Source organism: Salvelinus fontinalis, chromosome 2, assembly GCF_029448725.1.
Source record: "Salvelinus fontinalis isolate EN_2023a chromosome 2, ASM2944872v1, whole genome shotgun sequence".
Taxonomy (NCBI): domain Eukaryota; kingdom Metazoa; phylum Chordata; class Actinopteri; order Salmoniformes; family Salmonidae; genus Salvelinus; species Salvelinus fontinalis.
Window position 1 is genome coordinate 61795276 of NC_074666.1, and position 26262 is coordinate 61821537.

At 40.1% G+C, this 26262-nt stretch overlaps 2 protein-coding genes across 2 annotated transcripts; both read right to left on the bottom strand.

Moving 5' to 3' along the window:
• Positions 1-13782: 13782 nt before the first annotated feature.
• LOC129869022 (interferon a3-like) lies at positions 13783-15370 on the bottom strand. The gene is made up of 5 exons (XM_055943464.1): positions 15236-15370; positions 14892-14966; positions 14612-14761; positions 14219-14296; positions 13783-13872 (listed from the first exon to the last, which is right to left on the bottom strand). Exons 1-5 carry the CDS (start codon positions 15368-15370, stop codon positions 13783-13785), a joined length of 528 nt encoding a protein of 175 aa, XP_055799439.1.
• A 4396-nt stretch (positions 15371-19766) lies between these two features.
• LOC129869029 (interferon beta-like) lies at positions 19767-20744 on the bottom strand. The gene is made up of 5 exons (XM_055943476.1): positions 20619-20744; positions 20442-20522; positions 20167-20316; positions 19978-20070; positions 19767-19874 (listed from the first exon to the last, which is right to left on the bottom strand). Exons 1-5 carry the CDS (start codon positions 20742-20744, stop codon positions 19767-19769), a joined length of 558 nt encoding a protein of 185 aa, XP_055799451.1.
• Positions 20745-26262: the final 5518 nt, after the last annotated feature.

The following is a 26262-nucleotide window of genomic DNA, read 5'->3' on the forward strand; positions in this document are numbered from 1 at the left end:
CGTGTTGCCATCGTGTTTATAATAAAGATGGCTTATTTCCCACAAGCTGCGTTTTGGTCGGAAGATCCTTCTCTCCTCACCTCATCCGAGGATGAGGAGAGCACAAGTCGTTACATGGAAGAACAGCTCAAAGTAGGACATTTTTATTATGATAAATCGTGTTTCTGTCGAAAAATGTTAGTGGCTTAGGACGCCATGTTTTTTGACGTAGCTTCGCTTGGCGCAAACTGTATTGAAAAGTAAGGATAATTTAAAAAATGTAATTCCGCGATTGTATTAAGAATTAAATTGTCTATCAATCGATGTCCACCCTATATTTTTTAGTCACGTTTATGAGTATTTATGTATAAGAGTAGATCACTGTCTAATATGGCGCACGGACATTTTCTCACCAGCTGGGCTACTTTCCCCATTGTCTAACCATGATTTTGGTGGCTAAATATGCACATTTTCGAACAAACTGTATATGCATGTTGTAATGTGATGTTACAGGGGTGTCATCTGAAGAATTCTGAGAAGGTTAGTGAAAAAAATAATATATTTTGGCGATGTTGACGTTATCGCTCACTTTGGCTAGAATTAATGCTGGGGTAATGTTTGCACCTGTGCTATGCTAATATAACGATTTATTGTGTTTTCGCTGTAAGACACTTAGAAAATCTGAAATATTGTCTGTATTCACAGGATCTGTGTCTTTCGATTAGTGTATGCTGTGTATTTTTACACTATTAGTGATTAGTGTACGATTAGTGTATGCTGTGTATGCTGTGTATTTTTTTTTAGGTAAACACGTTGCTCTATGTAGTTATTCTAGTCCATTTGTGACGGTGGGTGCAATTATAACCTATGCCATCTACCTGAAATATGCACATTTTTCTAACAAAACCTATCCCCTACCATAAATATGTTATCAGACTGTCATCTGATGAGTTTTTTTCTTGGTTAGGGGCTATAAATATCTTAGTTTAGCCGAATTGGTGATAGCTACTGGTGTTGGTGGACAAATAAAAGATGGTGGATTATGCTAATGTGTTTTTAGGTAATAGATGTACATCTTTACATATTGTGTCTTCCCTGTAAAACATTTTAAAAATCGGACATGTTGGCTGGATTCACAAGATCTGTGTCTTTGATTAGCTGTATTGGACTTTAATGTGTGAAAGTTAAATATTTAAAAAAAATATTTTTTTTGAATTTCGCGGCTCTGCCTTTTCAGTGGGGGTGGGGGGGGAGTGCCGCTAGCGGCACCCTCAGCCTAGACAGGTTAACAACAAGATTACCTTAAAAATGATATAAGACACATCTGTTTGAGGAATTTTAATTATGAGATTTCTGCTTTTTGAATTTGGCGCCTTGTACTTTCACTCGCTGTAGTCATATCATCCCGGTAGCGGGATGGCAGCCATAAAAGGTTTTAACTTAAACTTCTTGAGGGCATGGGGCAGCATTTTCACTTTCGGATAAATAGAATGCCAAAATTAAACTGCCTGCTACTCATCCCCAGAATATAAGATATGCATATTATTAGTAGATTTGGATAGAAAACACTCTGAAGTTTCTAAAACTGTTTGAATCATGTCTGTGAGAATAACAGAACTTATGTAGCAGGCAAAACCCTGAGGACAAACCACTCAGAATTCTTTTTTTTTTCCAATGAGTTTTCTTAGAGACACCAGATTTCTAATGGACTTGCTTGCATTTCATACCGCTTCCACTGGATGTCACCAGTCCTTGGAAATCGGGTTGAGGTTATTCCTTTGTGTAATGAAGAATTAAGGCTATCGTAAATGAGGGTCACATGAAGTACATTTTTTGAGAGAGGCACGTTACGGAAAAAGTTGCGTCAGTTTGTTTTCTTTTTGTATTGAACACAGATCATCTCGTCTCCAAAATGATCGATTATTAACGTTTAAAAATACCTAACGTTGTATTACAAAAGTAGTTTGAAATGTTTTGGTAAAGTTTACATGTAACTTTTGATATATTTTGTAGTGAAGTGGCGAAAGTTGGAAGCTGTGTTTTTCTGGATGAAACGGTCCAAATAAATTGACATTTTGGATATATATTTACGGAATTAATCGAACAAAAGGACCATTTGTGATGTTTATGGGACATATTGGAGTGCCAACAAAAGAATTTCGTCAAAGGTAAGGCATGATTTATATTTTATTTCTGCGTTTTGTGTCGTGCTTGCAGTGTTCAAATATGCTACTCCCTTTGTTTACTGTTGTGCTATCATCAGATAATAGCATCTTATGCTTTCGCCGAAAAGCCTTTTTGAAATCTGACATGTTGGCTGGATTCACAACAAGTGTAGCTTTAATTTGGTGTATTGCATGTGTGATTTCATGAAAGTTTAATATTTATAGTAATTTACGGCTTTACGGCGAAAGCAAACCTTGCTATTATCTGAGGACAGCACCCCATCAAACAAAGACAGACAATCATAATTCAACCCGCCAGACGCGACACTCAGAAATAAAGATATTGTAACGACCCTGGGTTTATAAGCGCGGAAATCGACTCTGCCGCTCGAGCATGCTTTTGCGGCACAGTCGATAGCGCGCCGGACCTCGGGCTAGAAGGTTGAGGGTTCGAGACCTGCTCCCTGCTGTTTCATTACATTGGTGTCAGAAGTGATCGGACCTTGCATCCACGACAATGTGTGTGCTTGGCCAGTGAACGCATTCCTGTAAGACGTAGAGTCGCAAGCTAGCGCGAGGACGCGCTCTTTGAATGGAGGGAGTAGTGTAACGACCCTGGGTTTATAAGCGCGGAAATCGACTCTGCCTGCTCGAGAATGCTTTTGCGGCACAGTCGATAGCGCGCTGGACTTCTGGCTAGAAGGTCGAGGGTTCGAGACATGCTCCCTGCTGTTTCATTACAATATAATTCATGCCTTACCTTTGACGAGCTTCTTCTGTTGGCACTCCAATATGTCCCATAAACATCACAAATGTGAGAAACTGTGTGTTCAATACCGGACAAAAACAAAGAAAGCATGTTCCAGGTTGAGCGCACCAAATCATTAGAGTGCACCTGGAGTGACACAGGAAAAAAACAGGGCTACTTTTTCATTTCTCTAAAGAAATACATCAACCAATTTCTAAAGAATGTTGACATCTAGTGGAAGCTATAAGAACTGCAAGATTATTTCTATTAAAACGAGCTTGCCATAGGAAACCAATGGAAAACAGATTGACCTAAAAAAAAAAAAAATCCCTGGATGAATTGTGCTCCGGGTTTCACCTGTCAAATCAGTTCTGTTATACTCACAGACTTTATTCAAACGGTTTTAGAACTTTAGAGTGTTTCCTATCCAACTCTCCCAATTGTATGCATATCCAAGCTTCCGGGCATGAGTAGCAGGCCGTTTACTTTGGGCACACTTTTCATCCGTACGTGAAAATAGCGCCCCCCAAGCCATAAGAAGTTTTTAAATAATTGGGCTATATATCCCTAAGCCTCTAATGCAACTACAGAGACGTCCTCACCCTGTGTTAAAGAAAACAGGGGTTTTGGCTTTAGGGTGTAAATTCCATGGATAAACTTCCAATGTATCATTTTGAAATTGTAAAAAATCATATACTATAGTTTAGGCTATTAAAAAATCTTGCCATATGATACTGAAGTGTGTTCATCCTTTATATCCTGCCTGTTTGGCCCTGTCCGGGGGTATCATCGGATGGGGCCACAGTGTCTCCTGACCCCTCCTGTCTCAGCTTCCAGTATTTATGCTGCAGTAGTTTATGTGTCGGGGGGCTAGGGTCAGTCTGTTATATCTGGAGTATTTCTCCTGTCTTATCTGGTGTCCTGTGTGAATTTAAGTATGCTCTCTCTAATTCTCTTTCTCTCTTTCTTTCTCTCTTTCTTTCTTTCTCTCTCTGAGGACCTAAGCCCTAGGACCATGCCTCAGACTACTTGGTATGATGATTCCTTCTGTCCCCAGTCCACCTGGCCGTGCTGCTGCTCCAGTTTCAACTGTTCTGCCAACGGCTAAGGATCCCTGACCTGTTCACCGGACATGCTACCTGTCCCAGACCTGCTGTTTTCAACTATCTAGAGACAGCAGGAGCGGTAGAGATACTTTCAATGATCGGCTATGAAAAGCCAACTGACATTTTCTCCTGAGGTGCTGACCTGTTGCACCCTCGACAACTACTGTGATTATTATTATTTGACCATGCTGGTCATTTATGAACATTTGAACATCTTGGCCATGTTCTGTTAAAATCTCCACCCGGCACAGCCAGAAGAGGACTGGCCACCCCTCATAGCCTGGTTCCTCTCTAGGTTTCTTCCTAGGTTTTGGCCTTTCTAGGGAGTTTTTCCTAGCCACCATGCTTCTACACCTGCATTGCTTGCTGTTTGGGGTTTTAGGCTGGGTTTCTGTACAGCACTTTGAGATATCAAGTGATGTAAGAAGGGCTATATAAATAAACTTGATTTGATTTGATTCTGTGTGTTCTTGTAAACATGCTCTGGAAACATGCGCTCAACTTTTCTTTTACACACAGAACTGGAAATTGTCCACTCTGAAATAAAGTCATATCAATGTCAAAAAGTGAACTGTATTGGAATAGTAACCTTTAATAAAACGTTGTGGTGCAGCGAGTGAAAGCATTGGTTACATAAAATGTGCTATAATAAAATAATATAAATGTAGGCCTAATAATGAGATATACTGAGCATCAGATTGTGCACACCAAATTGCGGACTGGTGCATGAACTGCGTCCATCTGCACCGATCGGAGTCAGCTGTGCCTCGGCAGAACAGTCAGGCAGATACTCAACTATTTCAATAGAGCCATGTTTCTTTTTATATAATTTAAGTGTAACAGACTTTCGAAATGATTAACAACCGATTATCTTAATCTTGATTCGATATGAATCCTACATTGCTGAAGTTGTCCGTCTTCTATAATAATGATGAAGTTGCCCATCTTATATAATAAACCGAAGTATCGCTATACAATGCTTGAACTAAGACCGCACTCAGTCAGCTGTAAAAGGAAACAAGCAATCAGGAAACCTCTCACCCAGAGGTGGCGCTCCTAGTGGCTAGGGACTTTAATGCAGGCAAACTGAAATCAGTTTTACCTCATTTCTATCAACATGTTAAATGCGCAACCAAAGGGAAAACATTTCTAGATCACCTTTACTCCACACACAGAGACGCATACAAAGCTCTCACTCGCCCTCCATTTGGTAAATCTGACCACAATTCTACCCTGATTCCTGCTTCCAAGCAAAAATGAAAGCAGGAAGTACCACTGACTCTGTCTATAAAAAAAAGTGGTCAGATGAAGCAGATGCTAAAATACAGGACTGTTTTGCTAGCGCAGACTGGAACATGTTCCTGGATTTTTCCGAAGGCATCGAGGAGTACACCACATCAGTCACTGGCTTTATCAATAAGTGCATTGAGGACGTCGTCTCCACAGTGACCGTACGTACATACGCCAACCTGAAGCCATGGATTAAAGGGTAGAGCTGCCGCTTTCAAGGTGCGGGACTCTAACCCGGAAGCTTATAAGAAATCCTTCTATGGCCTCCGACTAACCATCAAACAGGCAAAACGCAAATACAGGGCTAAAATTGAATGGTACCACACCAGCTCCGACACTCGTCTTATGTGGCAGGGCTTGCAAACTATTACAGACTATAAAGGGAAGCACAGCTGCGAGCTGCCCAGTGACACGAGCCTACCAGACGAGCTAAATCACTTCTATGCTCGCTTCGAGGCAAGCAACACCGAGGCACGCATGAGAGCATCAGCTGTTCCGGACGACTGTGTGATCACGCTCTCCGTAGCCGACGTGGGTAAGATCTTTAAATAGGTGAACATTCACAAGGCCGCGGGGCCAGACGGATTACCAGGACGTGTGCTCCGGGCATGTGCTGACCAACTGGCAGGTGTCTTCACTGACATTTTCAATGTCCCTGATTGAGTCTGTAATACTAACATGTTTCAAGCAGACCACCATAGTCCCTGTGCCCAAGAACACTAAGGCAACCTGACTAAATGACTACAGACCCGTGGCACTCACGTCCGTATCCATGAATTGCTTTGAAAGACTGGTCATGGCTCACATTAACACCATTATCCCAGAAACCCTAGACCAACTCCAATTTGCATACTGCCCAAACAGATCCACAGATTATGCAATCTCTATTGCGCTCCACACCGCCCTTTCCCACCTAGACAAAAGGAACACCTACGTGAGAATGCTATTCATTGACTATAGCTCAACGTTCAACACCATTGTATTCTCAAAGCTCATCACTAAGCTAATGATCCTGTGACTAAACACCTCCCTCTGCAACTGGATCCTGGAATTCCTGACGGGCTGCCCAGGTGGTGAGGGTAGGTAGCAACACATCCGCCACCCTGATCCTCAACAATGTAATCAGTCTCCTCCTGTACTCCCTGTTCACCCACGACTGCGTGGCCAGGGATGACTCCAACACCATCATTAAGTTTACAGACGACACAGTGGAAGGCCTGATCACCGAAATGACGAGACAGTCTGTAGGGAGGAGGTCAGAGACCTGGCCGGGTGGAGAAAGAATAACAACCTATCGCTCAACGTAATCAAGACAAAGGAGATGATTGTGGACTACAGGAAAAGGAGGACCGAGCACGACCCCATTCTCATTGACGGGGCTGTATGTGAGCTGGTTGAGAGCTTCAAGTTCCTTGGTGTCCACATCACCAACAAACTAGAATGGTCCAAACACAGTCCTGAAGACAGTCCTGAAGAGGGCACAACAAAGCCTATTCCCCTCAGGAAGCTAAAAAGATTTGTCATGGGTCCTCAGATCCTTAAAAGGATTTATTCAGCTGCAACATCGAGAGCATCCTGACTGGTTGCATCACTGCCTGGTATGGTAACTGCTCGGCCTCCAACCGCAAGGCACTACAGAGGGTAGTGAGTAAGGCCCAGTACATCACTGGTGCTAAACTGCTTGCCATCCAGGACCTCTACACCAGGCGGTGTCAGAGGAAGAACCTAAAAATTGTCAAAGACCCCAGCCACCACAGTCATAGACTGTTCTCTCTACTACCGCATGGCAAGCGGGACCGGAGCGCCAAGTCTAGGACCAAAAGGTTTCTCAACAGCTTTTACCCCCAAGCCATAAGACTCCTGAACAGGTAATCAAATGGCTACCCGGACTATTTGCATTGTCCCGCCCCGCCAACCCCTCTTTTACGCTACTGCTACTCTCTGTTTATCATATATGCATAGTCACTTTAACCATACCTACATGTACATACTACCTCAATTAGCCCGACTAACCAGTACCTGTATATAGCATTGCTACTGTATATAGCCTCGCTACTGTTATTTTTAAATGTCTCTTTACCGCTGTTATGACTTCTTTACGTATCTATTGTTCACCTAATACTTATTTTTTGCTTGAAAAATGCACTGTTGGTTAGGGCTTGTAAGTAAGCATTTCACTATAAGGTCTACACCGGTTGTATTCGTCGCACGTGACAAATGCACTTTGATTGATTTGATTTGATTAGATACGGGAAGGTATAAAACATTCCTTTGTGGTGAAGAAGGCTGCTTGATTCAGGCTTTTGCTTCCCTTTATAAGTCCAACTTTTCAGTGGGTGATTCTTAATTATTCTATTGTGAAATGAATAAGAATGTTTTTTGTCCAGTAAGTTAACAGTTTTCATACATGTCTTTGCGGAGAATTGCATTGGAGCAATGCATTTCATGACGTCACAAAGCAGTAATTCAGCAGGCAATACTGAATATGAAAAACGAATATAACAGTAGCCTATTTCTACAATGTTGCAGAGCTCTATCTTAGCAAATGAGGGCCATGGTAAATATTGTGGACATTGCACACCACATTTTTCAGATTATGTGTAGTGTTAACCAGACAGTTGTTTCAATAGGCGTAGCACAGCGATCACATTTTGCTCACAGGTTGTCTGTTGTGACTTTCCTTTAATCAGGTAGTTCAATCTGAAGCATGACTGTTCGGTGTTAATATTGCACATCTTTGAAATTAAAAAAAAGCATTTAATTAACAGAGTGACTAGTAGTGTTGAATGAAGGCTAAAGCCGAACCGCGTCTAAAAATAATATTTATTTATTTATTTCACCTTTATTTAACCAGGTAGGCAAGTTGAGAACAAGTTCTCATTTACAATTGCGACCTGGCCAAGATAAAGCAAAGCAGTTCGACACATACAACAACACAGAGTTACACATGGAGTAAAACAAACATACAGTCAATAATACAGTAGAAGAATAAGTCTATATACAATTTGAGCAAGTGAGGTGAGATAAGGGAGGTGAAGGCAAAAAAAAGGCCATGGTGGCGAAGTAAATACAATATACTTAATAATACAATATAAGTAAAACACTGGAATGGTTGATTTGCAGTGGAAGAATGTGCAAAGTAGAGATAGAAATAATGGGGTGCAAAGGAGCTAAATAAATAAATAAATATAGTAGGGAAAGAGGTAGTAGTTTGGGCTAAATTATAGATGGGCTATGTACAGGTGCACTAATCTATGAGCTGCCCTGACAGCTGGTGCTTAATGTTAGTGAGGGAGATAAGTGTTTCCAGTTTCAGTGATTTTTGTAGTTCGTTCCAGTCATTGGCAGCAGAGAACTGAGAGGCGGCCAAAGGAAGAGTTGGTTTTGGGGGTGACCAGAGAGATATATTTGCTGGAGCGCGTGCTACAGGTGGGTGCTGCTATGGTGACCAGCTAGCCGAGATAAGGGGGGACTTTACCTAGCAGGCTCTTGTAGATGACCTGGAGCCAGTGAGTTTGGCTACGAGTATGAAGCGAGGGCCAGCCAACAAGAGTATACAGGTCGCAGTGGTGGGTAGTATATGGGGCTTTGGTGACAAAACGGATGGCACTGTGATAGACTGCATCCAATTTATTGAGTATGGTATTGGAGGCTATTTTGTAAATGACATCACCGAAGTCGAGGATTGGTAGGATGGTCAGTTTTACAAGGGTATGTTTGGCAGCATGAGTGAAGGATCGAGAGTAAAATCGAGAGTAAAGTTCGGTGATATTGGCTTTAATTTGCGATTCATTCTTATTACATTGATTCGATAAATTCCAATGGGATCTTCATACAGTTTGGTCATTTCTGGTTGATAAAGAGTATTTGCCCCAGATTAACCTTTATTAGGCGCTTACCAAGACGACGAAAATGATGACGATGATGTGTGAGTTTGGCCTAATGTGAACGAGTAGGAAAGTCACATTGACATATATACTCAGATAATGATGATGATGATGATGATGATGATGATGATGATGATGATGATGATGATGATGATGATGATGATGGTGATGTGATGATGACGACGTTAATTGGAGATGTAGGTTTCTGATTATGCCGTTTTTATATTTAGCATTTATCTTATTTCACTTTGTAACAATGAACTGATCGTGGAATTGATTGAACAACATTGTATGCCTATCAACAAATGAATTATTATTTTAAACGTCAGAAGAATTTCTCTTTCTTTGTCCAGTCAATGAATTACATATCGTTTAAAATGGGTCAGCGGGTTTATTTTGGTAGCCTACAGTCAGTCGTATTATGAAATATACATATTACATCTGCTCATGTGTGGTGCATAGACTCGAGTAGAATCTGTAGATCCTTCAATTTCCAAAACGATTTCATTTCGAACATCCTCCCAAGTACAAAAGCTGTTGTCCTGAAACGACGAAACCCCCACAGTAAATTGAAATGAGTAAATGGAAGACGGAAAAAGTGATTCAAATTAAACCATTCAATATAGGCATCTGTGTTATTTTAGTATTTTTCTTTAGATGTTGCTTCATTTTGCTGAAGTAAGGTTTTGTATAACGACGTAATGTCTGTCCAATGGCGTAAAGGTGTCCAATGGTAGAATTCTTATCTGCATGAGAATTCTGCATTTAATATAAGCGAAGATATTTCAATTTGCAGGCAACAAATCATACTCAGCCATTCAGATACATTTGTTGTCTGTCGGAAAATTATATTTCTACAGTAATCCAGGTGACTTTTATTCCATGACAGAGGCTGAAGAGGTTTACCAAATATCTTTCTCACTTGACCTAAAATGACTTATGCAGTCAAAACCATCTCTCTCTGTTGGGAAAAATAAATGGATGTAAATCGTAGTGCTATGAAATCATTCCATTGAAGAAAATTATTTGGCTTCTGCAAATGTTACAGATGTAACCTATCTGTTGATAATGAGGGTTTTCGAATAACACATTCATGTTGAATTCGATGTTCAAGTTCTCTTGCAAGCACTGAACCGGAAAACGACCACCTTAGGTATTTAAAACATGATATGGTCAGCTAAGATGTCAATTGTGCCCAGATTTAGAAATTAGGCTGCGTCTCGTGCTCGAACACAATCATCAATGGTTTATGTCAGCCGAGTTTGATGCTGTGCTTATTTGGGATTTTGAGACGAGCATCCTTCCATGTGCATCCCATCGTTGGATACACCGTACATATGCTAAATGAAACACTCCACCATGTCATACTGGTTATCATGCATGATGGTCGGCTATATAAATTCTCACAAAGTATTCGAAAGATCGGTCTGGAATCTGAGACAAGCATCAATATGTAGCCTAAACCTAACAGCCAACCGAGGTGGGACAACCAAGTAGCCTAGCTGTGTGATTCACCATAAATAAGCCTTATGATGAGACTATAAAGAAGGTTGGTTTCATAAGTTAACCCGCTGTATCGAAACCTTCCCTTGTTGCCTACAAACGTCAGTGGTGATCTTCAATTGAAAAAATATACTCAACTCAACCAAAATAACATATGATGATCCACTCTAGACAAGTTTCTCTCGGGGGAAATTGCGTTTATTGAGTTTACACGTTGCATTCATTAACAGTTTCATGTGCCAAGTCATTGGATGATCACATATATATTTTTTTTTACAAATACACAAAACATACTTAAAACCATTTAGATACATATAAGTATCATAACAAATAATGTAAACACACACACACACCATTATAGATGTTATGTCAAATAACCTCACACCATTAAATAATTGGATATATATATCTACAATATCTCTATTCTATCTAGGAATTCCAAGCCGTCTGAAAGGACTGTGGACTGCCTCGTAGGCTTATGTAACACATATTTTTCTCTAAACTATTATCTATTTAAGTATTGCTTGTTTTTTGTCTTTTTTCCCATGTTTTCTTTCCATGTCTTTTTTTCTTATTTCCCCCCCGATTATAGTAAGACATACAGGTGTTTAATACAATGGACAGACTTTATAAATAAACATCCCATAATGTGAAGTGGGAGCTAAAAGTTCCTGGACCCCCAGATTATCCTCTACTCCTCACCCAGACCCCCCCCCCCCCCCCCCCCCCCCCCCTTCATCCCACTGCCCCAGTGTGACTGACACACAAAAACAAAACAAAAAAACAGTAACCACCACATAATACAAAAACACATAAAAAATAAGTCAACTTATTGTGAAGTGGAAGAGTCGAAGGGCAATAATGGCTCAGTAGCGAAATGGTAGACTACAAAAGCAACAGAACTGGACCACTGGGTGCTGAAGAGCGTAGTACGTAAAAATCATCTCTCCTTGGTTGCAACACTCACTGCTGAGTTCCAAACTGCCTCTGGAAGCAATGTCAGCACAAGAACTGTTCTTCGAGAGCTTCATGAAATGGGTTTCCATGGCCGAGCAGCCGCACACAAGCCTAAGATCACCATGCGCAATGCCAAGCGTTGGCTGGAGTGGTGTCAAGCTCGCTGCAATTGGGCTCTGGAGCAGTGGAAACACGTTTTCTGTAGTGATGAATCGTGCTTCACTATCTGGCAGTCCGATGGACAAATCTGAGTTTGGCGGATGCCAGAAGAACGCTACCTGCCCGAATGGATAGTGCCAACTGTAAAGTTTGGTGGAGGAGGCATAGTGGTCTGGGGCTGTTTTTCATGGTTCGGGCTAGGCCCCTTAGCTCCAATGAGGGGAAATGTTAACACTACAGCATACAATGACATTATAGACAATTCTGTGCTTCCAACTTTGAGGCAACAGTTTAGGGAAGGCCATTCCTGTTTCAGCCTGACAATGCCCCAGTACGCCAAGCAAGGTCCATACAGAAATGGTTTGTCGAGATTGGTGTGGAAGAACTTGACTGGCTTGCACCGAGCCCTGATATCAACCCCATTGAACACCTTTGGGATGAAATGGAACACCGACTGCGATCCAGGCCTAATCGCTCAACATCAGTGCCCGACCTCACTAATGCTCTTTTGGCTGAATAGAAGCAACTCCCCGCAGCAATGTTCCAAGTAACATCTAGTGGAAAGCATTCCCATAAGAGTGGAGGCTACTATAGCAGCAAAGGGGGGAATGAGATGTTCGATGAGCAGGTGTCCACATACTTTTGGTCATGTGACTGACGATCAGCAACAAGTTTAATCTGCATCCCTCAGATGGTTAGATAAATCCACTGTCATTGGTTTTAGACAAGAACGAAATTTGGAAAATGTATACAAAATACATTTCATTCACAAGTCGTGGAAATTACCACTAAGGACCCCAAAGTCAAGCTTAAATGAATTTATGTTTATTCACGCCAGCGGAGAGATTACAGACAAACAGCGCTTCATGTGGAAGTTAGTCAGAAGCCCTAACAAGGTATTTCCCCCTCAGGAATATTTATATTATCGCTTCGGGTTACACAAAGATAACCAAGTGTCTCCTTTCTCAATACCTCAGGAATATTTATACAATCGCTTCGGGTTACACAAGGATAACCAAGTGTCTCCTTTCTCAGCAAAGCGTTTGCTCTCAGAGACCGGATGCGGAGGAGGACAACACCTGGCAACCACAGTCTGGGTGTTCAGACAATATTTTCCCTCCCGCTGAGTCGACCTTGTGAGAGCAATCCTCAGACACCCGGTCTGTCTACAACAGGCGCATTTCTAAGTATTAAACAGGTCAAACATGTAGAATAAGCAGTGGTGTAAAGTACTTAAGTAAAAATACATTAAAGAACTACTTAAGACATTTTTGCGGTATCTGTACTTTACTCTACTATTTATATTTTTGACTACATTTACTTTTACTTCATTACATTAAGAATATATTGTTATTTTTACTCCATACATTTTCCTTGACAACCAAAAGTACTCATAACATTTTGAATGCTTATTAGGACAGGACAATTGTCCAATTCATGCACTTATCAACAGTACATCCCTGGTCATCCCTACTATCTCTGGTTAAGAAAACAAGAAAATGGTGACGTCTGGATTGCTTAATATAAGGAATTGGAAATACTTTATAATTTTACTTTGATACTTAAGTATATTTTTGCAATAACATTTACTTTTGATGCTTAAGTATAACCAAATAGTTTTACTCAAGTATAATTTTACTTGGTGACTTTTACTTGAGTCATTTTCTATTAAGGTATCTTTACTTTTACCCAAGTATTACAATTGGGTACTTTTTCCACCACTGAGAATAAGTGTGAGACACTGAAAAAGCAGAAAGAGACACAGTAAAATTCAAATAGACACGTTTTCAATATTAATTTTTTAACAGGTTTTTAAGTAGACAGGTAATACAGTTTTGTTCAACACAGGTACAAAAGGGAAATGTATAAAAATTTTAAACAATAAATGATGCATTTAAATATAATAAATAGACTGACAGGGTCCCACATGATTGTATTCGTGCTTTATAAACTGGTAAGGGCGTAGCTTCTGAGATGAGTCTGGATGATCAGTGAATCTTTGCCTGAAAAATATCCAATCTTTCCAGATGATGTTTCGTCTCTTTCCTGATGAGCTCCCATGCCAGTGCACTGTAGTTCTGAAAAACAAAGGAAAATGTACATATTAGTGGTATGGACTTCTAGTCATATACTGATCATATTGTCTTGAACAACAAAGGGCTGGGGCAGTATGTAATAATAATAATAATAATAATAATGTATGACGCATGTCAGAGTAGGAGTGCTGATTAAGGATCAGTTTAGTCTTTTAGATCACTATAAATAAGGCAGAGGAGACCTGATACTAGATCAGCACTTCTCTGAGATGCTTGATACATATGTCCCTAGAACCCCCCAAAAAATTCAAAACTGCTCCTGCTTAGCTTAGTTAATATTCATTTGATTAGATATATTAAACACGTTGCCATCCGAAAACAAACTCACCATTTTTCTCAGAACCATCCTATTCAACTTCTTGAAGTAGCGTTTCAGTCTCCTCTCAGGTATCTTGGCAGGTGATACCTGTTGGAAAAGATTAAAACATTAGCCTCCCACTGAACATAATAGCCCACATAGATTTTCTCACTTGTACAGTTAGAAGTCTATAACTAAAGCAGGGCTCTCCAACCCTGTTCCTGGAGAGATTCGGTCCTTTAGGTTTTCACTACAATCCTCATCTAGCACAGCCGATTAATTAGCTGGTTGATAAACTGAATCAGGTTAGTTACAACTGGGGTTGGAGCGAAAACCTACGGGAGGGAAGCTCTCCATGAGCAGGGTTGGAGAGCCCTGACCAAAACAGGGATTAATTATACTTTAAATAGACCCTTTACTTACACAGGAATTAAGGTTCTCCAATTGGCGTTCTAGAATGTTGAGGAAATCGTCCAGGTTTTTCTTGTCCCATGTGACAGATTTCATATTCCCATCAAACAGTTTTGTGATTTGATAGATGGTCTCGTTCCGGAATCTGACTTTGTCCTCAAACTACACAGGAAGATAGAAAAAGAAGATTAGAAACAGTATAGTCTTCAATTATGCCATCAATGTAACGTTGGGTCAAGACCGCTATACTAAAGCATATCAGAACATGAAAAGTCAAAATTCTAGTTTTTACCTCGGCAAGCTCAATGCGTCCGTAAAGTGATTCGGGGAAAAAGACAGGGGCATCCTGCTCTGTGATATCTCCTCCCTGGAATACAACCAATATTGTATTTTAAGTCACGCGTCTAAAAGTATAGCTTATACTGCAAGGACAGTATAGGCCTAATGTATATAGCCTCTCGTGATCGCGCTGTCATTATAGCCTAGCGCCCTTTTACTATGGCTACTCAAATATAGATTACAGTCTTCTAACACAGAGGCTAAACATGAAACATATGATTACTTTACTTGGTTGGTTGTTTTTGCTGTCCTTAATACATGCATTCAGTCTCCTCTTACAGTGTGCTGATAACTCACCATCTGGTCCAGCAGTGAAAGGTATTCTGCGCTCAAGTGGCCGTAGTGGTGTCGGATCCAGTCACAGCAATGACACACGCTCTGCATACTGCAAATGACAAGAAAAATACACGTCCAACTCTGCATTGTATACATTGTAAATAGCAGTTTGCTTTGCTCTTAGTTTTCCAGTTGAGTTTGAACATTTTGGCTCTTATTAAGGAGTTGTATTTGGAGATGGGAAAGTGAAAACTGTATGGTGAATTTCCCCGATCAACCTACCGGAGGCGGGGACTTTAACTTTCCAGACTCTAGCACATGCAGCCAAAGGAATTACATGCCTTGTCCGACTTCTGGACGACCAAATGCCAGGGTTGAATGATAGTTTAACCACAACAATATAGGTTATTTTATTTTGATATAGGCTATTTGCGAGAATAAGCTACACATGAGCTAGGCTTACAAAACAAGCCTGATAACGAAATCGTCGAGGTCGAAACAAAACCCCAAATTATGACATTTACCCACATAATAAGTCAATTTAGTGGGTTTCGTTCCCAAGTTAGTCCGAAATATTTATTTCGCGGGGTTTTTGCAAGCAGACACGGCGCCAGGATTTTTTCTCTCTGGAGGCTCTCTTGCCCAATACCCGGGGGTGCTAAGAAAATAGTCGATTTTCATGACTTCAGAGTTATAAGGACGTTCTCGTTTTTTTCAATAAAAGCAGATATGACACACAGCACATTGATATAAATGTAGTTTTTAATTGAATTTAGCCAAAGAATATTCAACAAAATAGCTATAAGCCTAATACAAGTGACCACAAGGTAATGACAAAAACGTCTTTCACCTGCAAAACGTCTTTCATCAGCACCGGACAGCGCCCATGCAACACAGGCTGGCCCATGCACTGAAGTCTTTCAGCAATAACAACACAATACATCCAAAATGCGACAACAAAAACAAGTGCATTTATTCCATATGCATAATCAGACAACTGTGCATTGGTAAGAATGTTTCGGATGAAATGGCTTATCACAACGTCAGAAATGAAATGAATAATATCCAAAGTGCAGCCACAACGAGAAGTGCGATGCATTTAGCCTATGCCTGTTAACTGTGTCACACACTTGCAAAACGAACTGGCTACCATCACAATCTTAGTGATTACATTTTTATTGAAAAAATACTTGTAGGCCGACTGGCCGACAATATGCATCCGACTTCTTGTTCCATCCAGATCCACACCACCGAACAGGCGCGCTCTGTCAATAAATAAACGGCATTTCAGTTGCAAATTCATAATAATAGATGAGGCTACGACAGGCGCACAATATACAAAATCACCCAACTTAATACCACATAATAATATGCTATGGCATATTTATAATAAATTAATCAGTTACTCACCAAGTGTTGCTTTATAGAAGAACATGCGTCTGTTGTTGTGGATCATTACAAATGAGTTCTTTCTGCGTGTATGGACAGGCAGGCAAGGTTGCTGAGTCGAGTGTTTGTGTTTGCCGTTTGCCGAAGTAGTCTCTGTAAGGTTTAAGCATGGACAGGAACTCCAGTGTGCTCCTAATTGTTTCGCCCTGTTCTTTATTTTAAATTTCCAACTGCTCTCATATACTCTCAGTTCTCTCGGACTATTTTCGAATGTCCATCACTTCTTAGAGCATTGCATATTGTTGAGCCAGACTCTTTATGAATAGTCCACTCATTCCACGCTATCATTGCATATTTATGCTTAACACTAGCATTGAGTGTCTTGAACGAACTGGTCGCTTTCTTCCAGTTCTGGTAGCCATCGTGGGTAAATGCCGCCTTCTCTCCACCATGGTTTCCTGGACGTTGAAAGTGGCGTCATGCAAAGCAGAAAGCACGGTCCTTTGAAATAGAATATTCCAGCCATTTGTAATCCTCATACCATCTACGATTGAAGTAGCGATCCCGCTGTCCAACATTTGTGGCTGGATAACACCGAAGACAGCGCCTTGGTTCTTCAACAGGTAACTAACTGGTTTAAATCAGAGGGAGCATCTAGCAGCTACGAACTGCTCTGGTGCTCCCTCGCGTCGTGGCTCACAGGTTTCTCTCTCCGACTCATCTTTCTTATCTCCCTATTCTTCTTTGGCCCCCTCGGAGACAGGGTCTGGGTCTGGATTTTCAATGTCTATATACACTCTTCTCTTGATCAGAAAACGGTCCATTGCAACGGGGCGAGATGGGCGAATAAGCCCATCTCGCCCCCTTGAAGCTAGCTCACATAACGTAGCCTAACGTGCGCGAGCATACACACACACACACACACACACACAAGACAGTTAATTAGCATTACAGTTCACATAATGTTATCCTAATGTGCATCTAAAACTAGAACAATGGAACAAAGATTTTCATTATTTCCTCATTAAGCCGCAGATGTAGAAATGACTTGTCTGTCCTTGAAACCAGGTCCACCGCTTGGGTTCCTCCTCCTGAAGTTTCAACTTGTGTTCTAGAGGTAAAGAACAAACCAATATTGATCCTACAGTGACAGCTTAAAGTGAATTGATTTCATCAAAGTGTTAGTGTTGGTTAGTTATGATTTTACTGGTGAGATTATTGAAAGAATGATGTGAAATAAAAACAGGCAATGTAAAACACGGATCTTTCCTCCCAACAGCTAAAGGTCCTGAAGCTTCTGCACATGTGCAGGACCCCCAACTCCACACAGTCTCCTCTCCATTCATAGAGAACAGGCTAGCCTACTGTGGCGAATGGTAGTCATTTAATCAAAGTTGAATCTATTTCTGCAAGATCACATAATGATAGTTTTCTACATAACAGAACACCACATAAAAGCGTAGTATAACGTTACTGTAAGACAAAAAAAAAAAAAAAACGAATTTCTCATGAAATTTGAGGACGATTGTGCTGCTAGGCAAAATATGTGATTTGATTGAAACTAAACAGGTAGGCTATGCTACAGTTTGTTAACACCATCTGCTCTAAAATTCACCCATTGTACATCATTTAAAACAACACAATAGGCTACTACGAAACTGTAGCCTACAACTCCAGAAAATCTAAATGCATTTCCTCATGAAACTGATCGAGATCAATTGGTTGGTATGCAGATTATGCATGACGTTACACTGGAAACATTTGAAGAGTTATTATTCACAATTGACTGTGAGAAATGTGAAGGGAGTTTCTCTACGAGGGAGGTTCTCTTTGCTAACCTCAAAGTCCACTATTGTGGCTAATCCTTATTGTGTCTAGCTTCACATAGATGGGTCGGACCACCATTAATCAAATAAGAACTGTATTATAAATGATGGTGATTTTAGATGATGACAACTAGCCATATAGTTAGCCAAGCAACTATAGCTACATATTATGTCGTTTTTCTATGTGGAAGAACATTGTTTGCATCCATCAGCTAGCTAGCTTTTTTTATGACCAGCACTGTAGGTGCGCGAGACAACTTTAGCAGCATCATAGCATACCTATCGAAGAATCGTTAGTGTTAATATTGCACATCTTTGAAATAAAACACATTTTATTAACAAAGTGACTGGTAGTGTTGAATGAAGGCTAAAGCCTTTACTTTTCATTTTCTCTCATGCGTTTCATTCTTATTACATTGATTCGGTAAATTCCAACTTTTTACAGTTTGTTAATTTCTGCTTGATAAAAGAGTATGTGTGAGTTTGGCCTAATGTGAACGATTAGGAAAGTCACATTGATATATAGACTCATATAATGATGTAGGTTTCTGATTATGCAGCTTTTATATTAAGCATTTATCTCATGAAACCTTGTAAAAATTAACTGATCATGGCATTGATAGAACAACATTGTATAACTATCAACAAATAAATTCGTATTGAAGCTCAGAGTACAACGTTCAAAACAGGCCCGCCCTGTCGAGTGCTAAAAATACACTTCATTGAAAAAAGGCTTTTGAGAAAATACAGTTGACTTGTTTTTAGGTCTTTCCTTAATGGATTCGTAGGCTAAAGCACTAAATGTACTGACATCCATATGTCCCGAGCATGTTTAATACAAATTTGAATGTTCACACACCGATTGACTGGGTTACAGAATGAGCAAAAAGATTAACAATATTTAAAAGTATACAAATGTTTATTAACTTAACATTTGATGAAGAGAAGCATATATATATATATTTTTTTTTTTACCTTTATTTAACTAGGCAAGTCAGTTAAGAACAAATTCTTATTTTCAATGACGGCCTAGGAACAGTGGGTTAACTGCCTGTTCAGGGGCAGAACGACAGATTTGTACCTTGTCAGCTCGGGGATTTGAACTTGCAACCTTTCGGTTACTAGTCCAACGCTCTAACCACTAGGCTACCCTGCCGCCCCAATTTTCAAATAGATAAATCAATTACATTCATAAATAGGCATACATGAATAAATAACCTTGATAAATAAATAAATACATGTATAATGATTCTGTTTGACGTTGCACATTACATGATTGTAGAATAGTAGGCTTTTAAAATCAAACACAATTGTAAAAAAGTTCTGCAAGTTCAAATTCATGTTCTGTTGGCCCACAGAAGGCTATCAGAGTTGTGTTCCAGAATGAACTGTAGGGTGTACAGGAGCTCTTTTCGAACCACTTCCCAGGCGCAGTAACTGAAATTCTGTGAAAATACAAATAATCTGTTAGGGCAATGGAGGGTAATATTGTATGTAGAGATATTATCAAAAAAATATATGTCTATTTGTGTTTAACCTATAGTCTACCTTTTCTTTTAGGACTGCTGCAATGTTCCCAAAGTACGTCTTCAGTCCTTCTGCCCTGAATAGATAATCACTTGTATCCACACTGACCATCATCTGCCAGAAAGAAAAAAGCAGGCGATGAATAATAATAAAAATGCCACAATACCACAATTAAACAGTTAAGCGATATCTGTTGGCATAGTAACTCACACATTTGCTCTCTTCAATCTGGCGGTATACAATATTCTGAAAATTCTCCAACTTCTGTTGGTCCCACTTAGTAGGCAGGTCGTCAGCTCCAAACAATGTGTCGATGTTCTTCAATGTCTCATAAATAGCCGTAGCACCACTGCTACTCAACTGAAACGGACAACAACAATAATTTCAAATAACATAAATGGCAGTTTAAAGTTATCTACTTTTTAATGGTTGCAAATACTCTGTCATGCAGTAAAGAACACTTGGATATGCTCGCTTGCCCTTACCTGTGATGCGCCGGAGGATGCGGTGGCTGGGAACGCCATGAAGACATTCTCCTGCAGACACTCCAGAGGAAAATGTCCCCCCTGAAAGAAAGAGAAAACACAGCATTCACGTTGAGCTATTCAGTTAAACATAGTTGGATAATACTTCTCAAGACAAAAGCAATATAGAAAATGTACCATGTCTCTCAGTAGGTTGTGAGTTATTCGCACCAGCTGTCCTTGTAGATGGCAAGGCATGGGCATGGAGGAAACTTGCGCAAGGCAGAGGAAGGCGCTCATCCAAGTGATAGTCTGAAGTGCCATTCTTATTGTAGTTAGATGATCTGCAGCAGATGATCATTGTTAGTAGAATATAATCATGAAAATAATTCATTATTTGTATCCTGAAGCAATTATCAAATGATAGCATATTGTTGACTCACCTGTTGCCAGTATATTGCAAATTTCCTCCAGTGTGAATGTGGTTTGTGTTCTGATCCCATATCTGCGGATTAATTTAAATAGCGAGGATTGAAAGGATGTACAAAAAGTGAAAGGGTGTCTCGCTAAATTAAGTGTTAAAATGAATGAATTTGGGAAAGTTTTGCCGAGTGAACCGCAAGACCGGATTTCTCTTTCCTTGTGCTCCACTTCCCTCTCATCGTGTTTTGAGTGTTCCTTCATGGGAGGCACGTTATCCTAAGTTGGTTTTAAAATAAGTTACTCATAGCTGGCCTTGTGAACCCCCAAACGTTTCTAAGAAAGACAGGGAAATAGACCAACGACCTCTTAAATGTACATTGATTGCAGTAGATCTCTTCATGTCTTTATTGAACTAGGCTAGTCAGTTTAGAACAAATTCTTATTTTCAATGAAGGCCTAGGAACAGTGAGCTAATTACCTTATTCAGGGGGTAGAAAGACAGATTATTTCCCTTGTCAGCTCGATGTTTCGATCTCGCAACTTTTTGGTTCCTAGTCCAACTCGCTAACCACTAGGCTACCTACCGCCCCATTCATCAACACCAATATTAAACTAACTTTTATGGACTAAGGGTAGGCCTACTACAATGTTTGTTTTTTAATCACAAAACTGCTATTTGCTTGTTTGTTTGTCTCTCTCTCTCTGTGTGGGTGTGTGTCCGTGTCTGTGAGAGAGAGGGAGTGAGAGATGATGATTTAATATGATCTCGTTCTGTTTGGATCTTCTGTCTTTAATCCCATTCATGTCTATACATTTGAATTAAACTCTTGATAATAACTGATGATTAAATAGAAATTAACCAGCATTTTATGACGTCCGTATCTGAATAATGAGGCTAACAATATCATTTGACTATTTATTACTTTCGAGAGACTAGCAGGGATATTCCTATAAATAAACCAATGTGCCAATGTGTTGTGATAACGTTATCGTAGGCTTATTAGCAAAATACCTAAATCCTAATTCCTTATAATACTACTTTTCATCGTCTTGGATATGCATTGTTAAAGGGGACATTTCTGCGATTGCTACATCCTATTTTGACTTTTAAATGAATGATACACAGAATACCTATTGACTCTTGAAGAATATATCACTTTTAAATGCCTCATGAGCTTCGTTCACCTGTCTTACATCAACAGAACCCAAAATGTACTTTTTTATGACATTGTTTGAAACTACATCTAAACAAACACTGTATGGCTTCAAAATGTAGTTACAATTATAATTTTGATCTCTTGGAGGGTCATTACTTGAGTAAATATCTCTCTGACTGATTACTTTTCTCGAACACTATCACTCAGCTATTTACTAAAATATTGGTTGAGTGACCACTATGCTGTTGTTATGAACTGTATATTGCCTTTTAACAAATGAATGCATGAAAAACTGAATGGATGAATGCATGGATGACTGAATATGTAAATGAATACAAACAATATGATAATAGATGCATGTTTTTCTCTTTTAATTTGATTCTATATAAATAAAGGAATAAATAAATACATAGCCTCTATTCCATCCAGGAATTCCAAGCCTCTTGAAAGGACTGCATGTTGTCTCATAGGCCTACGTAAGGATTTGACCTCATTATTCATTGATAGATATTAGGAGGATCCCTGATTCAACTTTAAAAGGTCTATATACTGTATATGACTAAGCTAAATCAATTAATTTTATTTTTATTTTTTACCCACCACCACCCCACCTCATTCAGGGGACAAAACTATTATCTATTTAAAGCTTTGTTTTATTTCCATTACTTTTTCTTATTTCTCCTTCAATCAGAAAAAAAATTGTACAATATACATTTACATTTTTTTCACAGGTTTTTTAAGTAGACAGACAATACAGTTCAGTTCGACACAGGTACAAAAGGGAAATACAACATATAAACTATTTGAATGCCAATTTGAGAACCGTAACTCCTGTCTAAGTAAAGAGTTTAATACAAAAATGATAATCACAGTTCAGGTCAGGGCTCTCCAACGCTGTTCCTGGAGAACTACCCTTCTGTAGTTGTAACTAACCTGATTCAGTTTATCAACCACCTGATTAATCAGGTACGCTCGATTAGGGTTGGAAGCAGGTGCAGGTGAAATGTTTTAATAAAACACAAAACCAAGAACACGACACTAACATAAGGCTGAAGGCCGATACACAACAGTACCAACTGATGAGTGAACCTGGGAGTGACATATTAATTAAGGGGAGGAAATGATGAAGGTAATGGAGTCCAGGTGTGAATCATAATGATGTGTGGTGAATAAGTTATTGAGTAACATAATGAAAAGATCCCCATCAAAACCCGTCAGTTTCAGCTGGACATATCTACAGCATCCACCGATGTTGCACTTCCGTGTTGGACTTCTGCTTCTGCGGTGAAAGGTGGCAGAGCTAGAGCGTTGTTTGTCAGACCAAATTGGTCTTCTCACAAAACAAATCTGTCTTCTCACGAAAAAGTCTGTAGTGTCCAAACGGTTCGTAATATTAAATCAAATCAAACTTGATTTATCGCATGCGCCGAATACAACAGGTACAACCTTACCGTGAAATGCTGACTTACAAGACCTTAACCAACAATGCAGTTCAAGATAGAATTAAGAAAATGTTGAACAAATATTCTAGAGTAAAAAATTATAAAAAGTAGCACAATAAAATAACGAGGTTATATACAGAGGGTACCGGTACCGAGTCAATGTGTGGGGGTACAGGTTAGTCGAGGTACTTTGTTCGTGTACTAGCTTTAAGGACCAGATGTCAGAGCAGCTCACCGATTACTGCACCTGTACATAGCCCATCTATAATTTAGCCCAAACAACTACCTCTTTCCCTACTGTATTTACAGTATATATTTATTTTGCTACTTTGCACCCCATTATTTCTATCTCTACTTTGCACATTCTTCCACTGCAAATCAACCATTCCAGTGTTTCACTTGCTATATTGTATTTACTTCGCCACCATGGCCTTTTTTTTTGCCTTTTGTGTCGAACTGTATGTGTCGAACTGCTTTGCTTGATCTTTTTACCAGGTCGCAATTGTAAATGAGAACTTGTTCTCAACTTGCCTACCTGGTTAAATAAAGGTGAAATAAAAAAATAAAAAAATGTAGGTAGGGGTAAAGTGATTATGCACAGATAATAAAGAGCGAATAGCAGCAGTGTAAAAACAAATTGGGGGGGGGGGGGGGGGGGGGTTGCTGTAAATAGTCCACTCTGCCATTTTATTAATTGTTCAGCAGTCTTATGGCTTGGGGGTAGAATCTGTTAAGGAGCCTTTTGGTCCTAGACGTAGCGCTAGTACAGTAGCGCTTGCCGTGCAGGAGCAGGAGCAGAGATGACAGTCTATGACTTGGGTGTCTAAAGTCTTTGACAATTTCTTGGCCTTTCCTCTGACACCGCCTCGTATGTAGGTCCTGCATAGCAGGAAGCTTGATGTACTGGGCCGTATGTACTACCCTCTGTTGCGCCTTATGGTCAGATGCAGAGCAGTTGCCATACCAGGAAGGGATGCAAGCGGTCAGGATGCTCTCTGTGGTGCAGCTGTAGAACTTTTGAGGATCTGAGGACCCATGCCAAATATTTTCAGTTTCCTGATGGGGAAAATGACCACTCTATGGAAAGGGGAGACTTACACGATATGATGATGTTCTCCCTTTTGCTCTACGACCCACAAGTGTCACAGGACTTGTCTGATGTCGGTACCATCAATGTGCCAACTTCTGTTTGTAGCGTCCAAACCTTTTGGGCTACAAACTAATGTGACCCCACTGTGGAAAAGGGAGATTCTCATTGTGCTCTAAACTCCCCATTAATGTCACAGGACTCATCTGAAGGTAACCAGTGCTGGTAAAAATAAAAACTAATGGAAGTATGGAGGGAGTTTTGTGCCTACCCCAAAAAAACAAAAAAATATTTCCTGAGCGTAGTTTTTTGTTGTTGTCTCAATCTACACACAATTCCCCATAACAACAAAGCAAAAACAGGTTTCGAGAAATGTTTGAAAATGTATTTCAAATTTGAAACTGAAATATCACATTTACATAAGTATTAAGACCCTTTATTCAGTACGTTGTTGAAGCACATTTGGCACCGATTACAGCCTCGAGTCTTCATGGGTATGATGCTACAGGCTTGGCACACCTGTATTTGTAGAGTTTCTCCCATTTTTCTCTGCAGATCCTCTCAAGCTCTGCCAAGTTGGATGGGTAGCATTGCTGCACAGCTATTTTCAGGTCTCTCCAGAGATGTTCGATCGGTTCAAGTCCAGGCTCTGGCCAGGCAATTCAAGGACATTCAGAGACTTGTCCTGAAGCCACTCCTGTGTTGTCTTGGCCTGTGTGGTTAGGGTGGTTGTCCTATTGGAAAGTTAACCTAAGCCACAGTCCGAGATCCTGAGCGCTCTGGAGCAGGTTTTCATTAAGGGTCTCTCTGTACTTTGCTTTGTTCATCTTTCCCTTGATCCTGACTAGTCTCCCAGTCTCTGCCGCTGAAAAACATCCCCACAATATGAAGCTGCCACCACCCTGCTTCACCGTAGGGATGGTGCCAGGTTTCCTCCAGAAGTGACGCTTAGCATTCAGGCCAAAGAGTTTAAACTTGGTTTCATCAGATCAGATCATCTTGTTTCTCATGGTCTTATTCCTTTAGGTGCCTTTTGGCAAACTCCAAGCTGGCTGTCATGTGCCTTTTACTGGGGAGTGGCCTCTGTCTGGCCACTCTACCATAATGGCCTGATCGGTGGAGTGCTGCAGAGATGGTTGTCCTTCTGGAAGGTTCTCCCATCTCCACAGAGGAACTCTGGAGCTCTGTCAGAATTAATTTTGAGGTCTTGGTCACCTTCATGACCAAGGGCTTTCTCCCCAGATTGCTCAGTTTGGCAGGGCGGCCAGCTCTCGGAAGTCTTGGTATTTCTGTTTTTATTTTTAATACATTTGCAAAATGCCTAAAAACTTGTTTTCACATTGTCATTGTGGGGTGTTTTTGTAGATCAATGACGATTTTATTTTTTCATTGATTTTAGAATAACGTGTAATTTAACAAAATATGGAAAAAGTCAAGGGGTCTGAAAACTTTCCGAGTGCACTGTATCAAATAACCTGACAATGATCCACATCATATGGGTAGAATCGAGGCCTTTCCCAGTCATGAAATACGAAGCTATGGTTCTCATTGGTGAAGACTGAACTCAAGTTAGGGGTCATGTCAGACTCTCCTATACCACTTTGCCTAACATTTTATAAATATGTTGTAAATACACCTTTTTTAGATGATATAACTTGTATTATTACAATAGGGCTGTGATACCCATAGCCTTATGGCTTCAGACTGAGCATTTGTCACTGGAAATTGCTGAA